Source organism: Antechinus flavipes, chromosome 4 (genome assembly GCF_016432865.1).
Source record: "Antechinus flavipes isolate AdamAnt ecotype Samford, QLD, Australia chromosome 4, AdamAnt_v2, whole genome shotgun sequence".
NCBI lineage: Eukaryota > Metazoa > Chordata > Mammalia > Dasyuromorphia > Dasyuridae > Antechinus > Antechinus flavipes.
The window spans coordinates 142797907-142808350 of record NC_067401.1 but is presented as its reverse complement, the minus strand read 5'-3'; the positions used below and the strand labels follow the sequence as shown (position 1 = coordinate 142808350).

General features: G+C 41.4%; 1 protein-coding gene across 1 annotated transcript in view; it reads right to left on the bottom strand.

Moving 5' to 3' along the window:
- Nucleotides 1–320: 320 nt before the first annotated feature.
- Nucleotides 321–10444, bottom strand: part of CRHR1 (corticotropin releasing hormone receptor 1) — a 101168-nt gene continuing 91044 nt past the window's right edge. The window contains exons 9-13 of the mRNA XM_051994906.1: nucleotides 6829–6901; nucleotides 6252–6337; nucleotides 5864–5999; nucleotides 4235–4276; nucleotides 321–3697 (exon numbers count right to left, since the gene is read on the bottom strand). Coding sequence (XP_051850866.1) covers nucleotides 3557–3697; nucleotides 4235–4276; nucleotides 5864–5999; nucleotides 6252–6337; nucleotides 6829–6901 — 478 coding nt within the window. The 3' untranslated portion in view covers nucleotides 321–3556. The remainder of the gene's footprint in view (nucleotides 3698–4234; nucleotides 4277–5863; nucleotides 6000–6251; nucleotides 6338–6828; nucleotides 6902–10444) is intronic.

Sequence of the window (10444 nt, the reverse complement as noted above, 5' to 3'; positions counted from 1 at the left end):
CTCACCCCTCCTTTTTTTCCTCATCCTCTCCTTCCTCCTCTTCCTTTTTTCACTCTTCTTCCTTCCACCTCTTCAGACAACAAATCAGAATAACAAAAAAGCCAAGCTAACAGACCACCTTTGAGCTTTTCTTTTTTTAGAAATCGTGCTATCCTCCCCACTTGTGTGCTTCTCTCTCCTTCACATTAATCTGTATCTACCTTATTCTTCATGTCAGATTTTTTTCTTATAGTTCAAGCCTTCCTTTACTTGAGAGTCATCTCAACACTTATCAGTACAATGTGAAAGCATATTGTCTTATAATAAAAACAACAACAACATTATGAACAACAACAATAATAGATAGCATTTATATAGTGCTTTAAAGTTTGCAAAATGCTTTACAAATATTATCTTTTTTTAAAACTCTCACAACAACCCTGGGAGATAGGTGCTATTATTATCCCCATTTTAAAGATGAGAAAACTGGGGCAAACAAAACTTAAATGATTCAAAGTCACCCAGCTAGTATTTGTCTGAGGCAGGATTTTAACTTGGGTCTCTTTAACTCCAGGTCCAGGATACTATCCACTTTGCCAGATGTATTTATAATCCTTTGCAGTCCTATTGACAGACCTTTAATAACTAGGGTCCTCAAAGGTCATTTAGTCCCCCTGTAGAAATCCTGAAAGGCAGTCATCTCATCAGGCTTCAGAATAAATGTATGTACAGTGGGTTTGGATTCTGATTATGTCATCTTCTTGGGCAAATTTTTTTCTTTCTCTGGGTTTCCATCTCTTCATGAGGGTTCCTTTCAGCTCTAGCTCTCATCTGCTTCCAGTTATATTTGACCACTTTCCAAGGATCCAAATCCACTACCCAATAACCTTAACCTTTGTAAGCTGCTCCTTCTTCATGAATTTTTATCAATAATAATGACTAACATTGATAGAGGGTTTTAAGATTTACAAAGAATTTTGCATTCATGATCTCATTTGAGCCAACAATCCTGTCTATCTAAACATTTGTATCAAAAATGTCTGAGAGCTCTTAGTCAGAGATTGTTTTTAGTTTATTTTATTTCATTCACCATCCCACTCTCTCCCCTTGTCCACCCCACACTCCAGCACCTTGGACAAGGCTGGGTTTGATAAATGCTTCTAAAGGACTCTCTTGTTAGTCTAATTGGCTGTGGAGGAGGATCTTTTTCAGAGTCAATACACAGCTGCTTCCTTAGCCTGTCTGAGCAGCATCTTCCTTTATTATCATTTCTTTTAAAATGTGAGTTCTTCTATGACAAGGACCTTAGTGTTTTAATCCTTATCTCCAGCACTTAACACAGTATCAGCACACAGAAAGTGCTCAATAAGTGCAAATATCTCCCCCCGTCCTTGCTACAAACTCTTTATTGATTGATTCCCATAAAATGAAACGTCCAATCTGCTGTTAGGACTCTAAGACAAATGTCCTGGCTCATGGGGCTTTGGAGGTAGAGGATCTCTCTGCTTTGGAAACCAAGCCTCCTTTCTCTGCCTGAACAGAAAAGTAAGTTTTCTAATGGTTTTTCTTCCATTCTCACATCTCCTTTCCATTCCTCTTCCCTCCTGTCTTCCCCTTTGCTTCCCTCCCTCATTTTCTCCCTTCCCCCTCCTCCCTTATCTTAACAAAAACCTCATTTTTGATATTTTCCAGCTCTTTCCTTTGGTGGAAGGTAAGTTGAGAATCATTTTTACTGCCTTGGCCATTTGAGACTCATTAGTCATTTCATGTTCCTCCTTTGTCAGCAGGGACCCATTATCCAGCTTCTCATTTTCTTTCATCAAATTTCTGTGAAGCCCTCTGCCCCAGATTGAGTAAGAGGTTTTCTCATCACTTCTCTTCTTCCCACACACATACCTCCCACGTGTTCCTCCTTCTCTTCTGGCCTTTCTACATCTCTCCCCTGTAGTTACAGTGGTTAGACTTCATGGAGTGGGTGGGACAGGCTAAGGTTTCAATGTTCTTTCTTTGATGTATCTCTCCCTCAAATGCTCCTCACTTGACCCCTCCTGGTTCTGCTCCCCTGTCATGTGGTCATATGTTAAAAACCATTTATTTGGTTTCCACTTTTAAGAGGAATCCCAGTTCTTAGTTTCTTCTATCTGGAGTCTCCCTCTCCTACAAGATACATGCATCTTCTAAGCTGACCCCCTCAGTCCCTGACAGGGATCATTCAAAGCAACTCCCTTTTTTCCCTCACCTGTCCAGGGTTGCAGATTCCAAAGTTCTCTTTTGCATGCATGCACGTGTGTGTACACACATACACACTATACTCCCAGGTATATACCTTCTTTGATAGAGCCTGGGTATGATTTAGAAGGATTTAGGATTTAGGATTTGCTTTCCTCTATCCTTAGCCTCTATCCATTTCCTTTCCTCCTGCCCTCAGACAATGCCAGCAATATAAGATCTCTGTTTTGAATCCATTTCTATTACTCGTAATTTCGACATCTCAGCTACTTCTGCAGCTTTATAATACATGTCAACAAAGCAACTTTTTAAAGAAGAGAAGTCTGAGTAGCAATGGGCCCAAGACCATGTATCAGGGAGTGAGTCATTTTGTTACACTAGAGAAATGATCTCTACGGTAGCAGATTTCAGGGGTAGCAGAGCCCTCAGGCAGATAATAGTCAATCCTTCCTTCCCCATAGGAAAGGGCAATACCACTCAAAAGGTTCCTGCCCTTCTTGTTATAGTGAGCCAGACAAAAGTGAGCCATGAGCAAGGAAATGATTTTGCAAAGTCATTTCTGGAGGAGAGGGAGGAGATTGCTGAGATTCCTGATGGAATTGTTATGGATATCGGTGATATCGCCTTTTCTTGCTGATGTCATCATGGGCTCTGATGATGTGGCTATGGTTTATAGTAGCATTATTGGATTTTCCAATGATGTAGCTGTGATATTACCACAAACAAAGAAATAATCATTGTTAGGAATTCTGACAATATCAGTTTCCCCATGTGTCCTTAAGATGATGTCACAATGGTTTTCATGAAGAAATTCATAGAGATACTCTAAAACCAACTAGTGACCTCTCTAAGGCTGAGGATGGCAACCAACCAATCCTGTGGTTCTGGTTGGATGGCTACCTTGTGCTCCAAGATGACAATATAGGTCACTAGTTTTCATTGTCCATGTGCTTTTAATCTTCCATCCTTCCCTTGGTTAGTTCCATCCAAAGAACAGATAAGGAGCATAGAAGAGCAAATTCGATATGAGACTCAGCAGCCTTCAAAGCTCCAGGGTCTTCTGGAAGACCCTGATTTCCCATCCATATCTTAAGTGTTCATCACCACTAGTTTCCCACCTCTGTCTGGGTCTTGTGGGTCCACTTTTCCCATGCTCTTGGAGCTGTTCTGAGCAAGCAAGTCCTGACATAAATGCCAATGTTTAAGGAGGGAACTGTTTTCTGCACAGATTGGGAAGAGTCATGGGGGACAGGAGAGAGAGTATACTGAATATTCCTTCCATAATCAGACTCTAAATTCTGTCCCTTTTGGCATCCTCCACCCTCATTCCCTGTGCTCCCCATTTCATTCAGACAGCTGTTGACTGCTTGATGCTATGGAAACTGACTCGGGTAGGAGAGGTAGGGATGGACATAGCCCGAGCCACTCGGGCACGGATTGAATGTTTGTCTTGCCACCGATGCCATCTCTTCCGGACAGCTGAGCGGACCTGTAAGCAAAGAATGGAGGGCATTAAGACTGGGGTAGGAAGACAGTTACTTCATAAATTCTAGAGATAGAATTGTCTACTCTTCCTGGATCCTATAATTTCTCTGTTTTTCAGGCTATGGAAACTAAGACCTAGTTTTGCTGATAATTCATGTAATTCATGGCTTCCAATCCTCTAAACAGTCCTCCAGATTCTTGAGGGGAGAGCAAAAGAATGGTTGAGCAGAGTAGTCATTGGGCAATGATTGGTAAGAGGAAAATAGGAACACTCAAGATTCACATCCAAGACCTTCACCTTGGGGGAGAAACTAGAAGCAGGCCTCTCGACCATCTCACTCCTCCAAAAATAATTTTATCCACAGACATAGGAAGGGAAAACACAGAGAGGCTACTATATATCTTATTTTATCTTTATCTATCTATCTACCTATCTATCATTTGTGGCCCTAACATCCCATCCTGTCATCCAACAACCAGTTGAGTAGGAAGAAAGCTCAAGCCTAAAGGGTTTCCTTTATTTGGGAGGTACACTCCTTACCTCACTGTTGAGGAAACAGTAGAAGACAGATACGAAGAAACCCTGGTGGGAGGAAGAATAAGGCCATATTATTCTAAGTAGGGAGCAGTTTGATGGCCTGTTCTCATTCAGAAAGCTTTGCTCATTCTATCTCTCTAGCTTTGGTCACTTAATCTTCCTCTCTGTTCTTCACATATCCTTCATTTCATTCCTAAACAAGCTACTATCCAACTCACTTGTAGAAGTCCTCTTTGAATTACCATAGACTCCGTTGACAGCTCCCTGTGCAATTGATGCTTTTTCATAGTTTCCTGTACTAATTAGTAGTTTGCTGGTTGATTGCCACCTCTAGACTGGCTCTCCAGAAATCATCCCCCTATTCATAGCTCACCTCTGGGTGAGCTGGGGCACAGCTGCCTTGATTGATGAGTGAGTGTAAACTCTCTTAGCCCACTTTAGCTGATCCTATAACAAACCAACCTTCATATCCTATCTAGCAATCACCTGGTCATCTTGTTAACTATTCTATTGTAGCATCAGTGTACTCCCTCCCCTTTCTATGTGATGCTCTAGGAACAGTGACTAAATTAGAACTACTTTACTGCCTCATGTCAGTTAACTGCCCCATGGACCCACTTACCACCTCTGTAGCTTACAATACTGGAACATTCCTTCCCCTGGCCATCATTCTCCTATATGTGTTAGCTCTCCCTATTAGACTGCAAACTCTATATTCCTAAGGCTTAGCACAATCCCTGGCACATAATGTTGCTGTTGTTGAGTCGTATCTGATTCATTTTGACCCCAATTGGGGGTTTTCTTGGTAAAGATAGTAGAGTGGCTTGTTACCTACTTCTCCAGCTCATTTTACAGATTTTGAATTTTACAGAAATTGAAGCAAATTAGGTTCAGTGACTTGTCCAGGGTCATATACTAGTAAGTGCTTGAAGCTGGATTTGAACTCAGAGATTTGAGTCTTCCTTATTCCAAGCTCAGTGCTCTATCCATAGCACCACCCAGCTTCCTGGGGGGCATGTATTAATAAATACTTAATCAATGTTTTTCCCCATTCCTTCATTGATTTTATTTTGTCTATCCTTGATCACATGCCAGAGTTGACCTTAGAAACCTAATAACCCAGTTCCCTTATTTTCCCCTAAGGAAACTGAAGTAGAGAGAGCTTAAAGAACTTATTCAAAATCACAGAGTTACTGCCTGGAGTTAGACCCCAACTTTGGTTTCCTGTTTGAGAGATAGTATATTTGGAATCAGAAGACCTATATACCAGCTTTCTACCTGTGTGATCTTGGTTAGAGGCACTCAAATTTTAGTCTTTCTTCTGTACAATAAATGGAGTTGGACTCACTGACTTCTAAAAGTCCCTTGCAGCTCTGACCCTATGATCCTTTGATTACTAGTCTTCTGTTCCTTTCACTATTTCATGCCTGTATCACAATTTATTGGAAGGCAGGGACAATACTCCCTCCTTTGGTGCCATCTGAATGGTGGCAACCACAGCAGTACTCAAACAATATTAAATTTTGTTGACAGATGGGCTGCCTACTATACAGAAAGAAGAGCAATCACTAACCCCCATGCTTTCTCCTCCCACCTCCATCAAATCAGGAAAGCTGGGGAAGACAGAGGTACCTGGAAGGACTCCAGGAAGGAGTTGAAGTAGATGAAGACAATTCGAGAGATCTCATCCTCCCCAGGGTTCACAAAAAACAACATGTATGTGATACCCAGAAGAGGCAACAGCACAAGAGTGGCTTTCACAGCTTTCCTGAAGGGAGAGGGAGAGAATAGAAGATAGGAAATCAGGAATTTCATTTGCATCCCAGCAGAATCCTCTTATAAGACTTGTTGAGGGTCTTTGGAGACAATACCAGTGACTGGTTAGAGATGAGGGAATCTTTACTTAGGAGATCTCAGAGTGGGTGGGAAGGGATCTTGGGATCTGTGGGGAAGGAATCATGGGAAGAGGAATTTCAGATCTGATAGAGTGAAACTCTGGGGGAGTTAGAAAAGCAGTCACCTGTACTGAATGGTCTCTGATGTGGTTGAGGCACGGAGCTTGGTCATGAGGATACGGACGATATTGAAGAGGAAGATGAAGTTGATCTGAAATAGACCCAGAGTCAGTAGGACTAAAGGGGTGATCATGGCTTTTCCCCAAGGGCTCCTTGCCCTCCCCTTAGGTTCCCCTTTCAGGAACCTAGTGCCCAGGTTTTGGTGCCTCAGTGAAATGACCAACTACCCCCAAAAGGAGATAGAAGGATAGTGACTCTCTGTTATGAGAGGAGAGTATTGACATCTTCATCACAGAAAAAGAATCAGCTTCCTGATCTTAGATAGGGCTTTTAGAGTTGGGTACAAGGGCAGTGGAGTGCAGAAAGTAGACTGGATTTCAGACTACTATTGACTCCCCAAGCAGATACAAAGACCATGGTTTCTGTTCTTCTTCTCCCAGACCTGCTTGATGCTTGTCCGAAGTATACCTGACACCCAAATCACCAGAAGGGTTCCTCTGGGTTTATCGAATGCTCAGTGCTCCATTCTGAGACAGCTGAACTGCTTATCCAAAACAAATTATACTCCTACTAAGTTCTTACCAGAAGGACCAAAATCATGGGGCCCTGGTAGATGTAGTCAGTGTACACCCCAGCCCTCTTTCCAAACCAGCACCTAGGACAGCAGAAGTCATGGTTAGGAGGAGAAAGAAGTTATTAAGAACCTCAGCTTTTGACCTACACGAGACTATAAGCTTAGGGAGGAGGGAAAGGGTAGGAGGCAATTTGCACAGCTGACCTTTTCCCAGCTTTGCCGAAGGGATGAGCTTCTAAGTCAACTAAAAATCCTCAATTAAGGCTTAGTTATCTCATCTGTAAAATGACTATCAATGTTCTAACATTGCAGGGAGATTTTAATCATTTTTGTGTCATGATAGCCTACATGGATTTCTCAGAATAACATTTTAAAATGATCAAAGAAAATGCCAAATTTCAGTTCAAGGTTAATGAAAATAGAGATATAATTTGTTCCCAGTCAAGTTCACAGATACCCTGAAATCTATTCATGAACCCCAGCTTAGGAACTCCTGTTCCACTGAGAAAATCAGAACTACCTTTGAAGTCATTCATTTGTTCTAGCAGATCTAACAAACACATTGATCACCTGCTATGTACAAGGCATTGAGCAAGGCATGGAGGATAAAAAAATGAAAATCACCCTACCTTCATGGAGATTGCTTTTTGTTGCCTGGGCAACATATGATATGTGCACATGTAACTATGCTAAGAGATAGGATGAAGTAGGAACAAAAGAGAAAACCCAAACAAAGTGTTATGAGAAATTTAAAGAGATAATATCATTTTCAAGGCGGGGTTGGGGGCAGATAGAGATAGAATGATTGAAAGATAGTTTCAGAGATTATTTATTAAGGAAGACTGGGTGCTAAGAAAGACTGGGTGCAATGGGTCCAAGACATTTTCCTGACTGTCCAACTATAAGTTCTACATTGTCTGAGCAGTCCTTCTCTGTCAGATTATAAATGAAAAAGAATGTGAGTTCCTTGAGGGCAGGGGCTACATTTCATCCTTGTCTAATAATAATAATTATCATTTATATAATGCTTTTAAGGTTTATAAATATTATCTCATTTGATCCTCACAACAACCTTGGGAAATAGGTGCTATTATTATTTCTGTTTAACAGATGGGGAAACAGACTGATGTTTGTAAAGTGATTTGCCCAGGCTCACGCCTACTATAAGTATCAAAGGAGATATTTTAATTCAGGGCTTTCTGATTCTGGGTCTAGTGGTCAATCCACTGTGCCAACTGACTGTTTACAAATCCTTAATATTTTGTTTAAAGTAGGTGCTTAATACATATCTGTAGAATAAATGCCCATTCTGAGCCTCTCTTGACTCAGAAAGTAGCTCTTTCTTCCCAATTCTATTTCAGAAAATGTCCTTGTTCAATTTTATCCAGGTCTTCACGTCCACATCTGTATTTTCTTGGCAAAGATACAAGAGTGGTTTACCATTTCTTTCTCTAGTCCATTCGACAGATGAGGAACTGAAGCAAACAAGATGAAATGGCTTACCCAAGGTCACACAACTAGTAAGTTGTGAATTCAGGATTTGAACTCAGGATGAGGAGTCTTCCTGACTCTAGATCCTGTACTCTATCCACTGTACCACCTAGCTACTGCTCTCACCTACTCATAGAGTCTATCTTCTTGCACCTGGAAATGAGATCATAAAGTTCAATTGAGACACAGCCCTTGAGTTTCATGTTAGTTGTACACTATGCCTTAGTCTTCCAGAGTAAAAAAGTGAGAGTGTGGATTCAGAGAAAGGTCACCGTGTCAGAGCAAACAATGAACCAGGAGTGTAGTAGAAAATGGGCTGGGAAGCAGGACGCCTGGGTTCTACTTCCCATTCTGACATTCCCCAGCTGTGTGACATTGAACATTTTTCTAGGTGGTGAGGGGTTTAAACCCAACTTCAGACATCTAAATACATAACACTTGACAAATCCCATTTTTGTACTTTGTAAAATGAGAATATGTGAGGATAAAGTGAGATAATATGTGTGAACTCCTTGGCAAACCTTAAAATATTACATAGATGCTATCATCCTCCTCCTCCTCCTCCTCCTCCTCCTCATCATCATCATCTCTCCTCTCAGGGCTTCAATGTCATCATTTACAAAATGGGATTGGACTAAGTAACCAGGGAAAGGATCCCTTTCAGTTCTCATAGTTTGTGATTCTGTGTTATTCTGTCCACCTTTTCTTTGCCCCCTGCTTCCAAATTCAACAAGCATTCATCAAGCCCTTGACAAGTGGCAAGTACTGATTGTGGGCTTTGGAAGAAATATTCAGTTCATAGAAGACAAACTTTCTGCCTTAGTGGAACTTATTGCTCTAAATTGCCTAGAGACAAACATTCAGGGTAGATTTTGATGCTAGTCCAGTGAATTGGGGTTAGCGTTAGCCCTTAATCCTGAAGTCAGAGGAAGCTCAGGCAGTGGGGAATGGTGGGAGGGGAGGGAGGCAGTGTTACCAGCTAGGTATTCCCCAGCCACCCAAGCTTGGGCTGTTCTGCCTTTCCCCACCCTCTCCTCCCCCGGCCAAGCTAGGGACATAATGCCTTTCCAGCTGGGATATAATGGAGCTTGCTCTCCCAGGAATGTGCAAGATGCAGAAAGCAACCGGCTGCCTCTGAGTCAGGCAGGAGTCACCCTGATAAATATGGAACATATTCAGATTTCTTGTCTTTCCCAATGCAGCTGAGGTGTCTCCATTTCCCAGGCAGGCAGCCTCTTCAGTGGGGAGTGAAGAAGGGAAGGAAGGAGGGGAGGGACTGATGGCTGAGATAACAGGAAGCCTGAACCATATTTGACAATGGAGAGCTGGGGGAAGTCTGTGCTTGCAGGCACATAAATCCCCACAAACACACACAAGGATGTGAGACATAGACACACACATTCATATTACACAGATGCCATTCTTTTACTTTAACAATAAAACTATGGCTACTTTAAAATAGCTTTTGCTATTTAGTGTATTGTATATACTGAAAGCATAAGAAAATTAAAGTGACTCCTATAGAATTGACCCATGCATAAACAAAAGCATATCTTACCTACCTATGTGCACAAAAATATGCACACAAATAACATGCATAAACATCAAATGATGTGTACATTTCACATACACTCCTAAAAATACAGGAAGGTGGGGGTCCTGAAAATGAGTCTGTTGAAAGTAATAACTTTTGAATTTACAAAACACTTTATCTGTGTCATTTCATTCTTCTTTGCAACATCCCTGCCTGGTTGTTCAGACAAGCATTATTAGTCCCGTTTCATAGGTGAGGAATGGGGGCTCAGACAGGTTCAGGGACTTACAGTCACCTAACTAATAAATGTGAGAGGCAGAATCTGAACTCAGATCTTGCTCAACTCTAAGACTGCCTCTGTAGAAGATTATATTGAATTAACAATTAAAGCAAATGATTAGCTGGGTAATCAGCTGATATTTCTGGATTTTTATTTTAATTTATGATGTGAAATTGCTAACATGGGGTCAGCATGGAACAGTGGGAAAAAGACACAAAGGTAGGACAGTTTTCTTCTAACATGTGTGCATTCAGTGGCTTTGGGAGTTATGACCTCCTTAAGCAATAGAATCCTTAGAGGAGATCATAAGACCTTCATG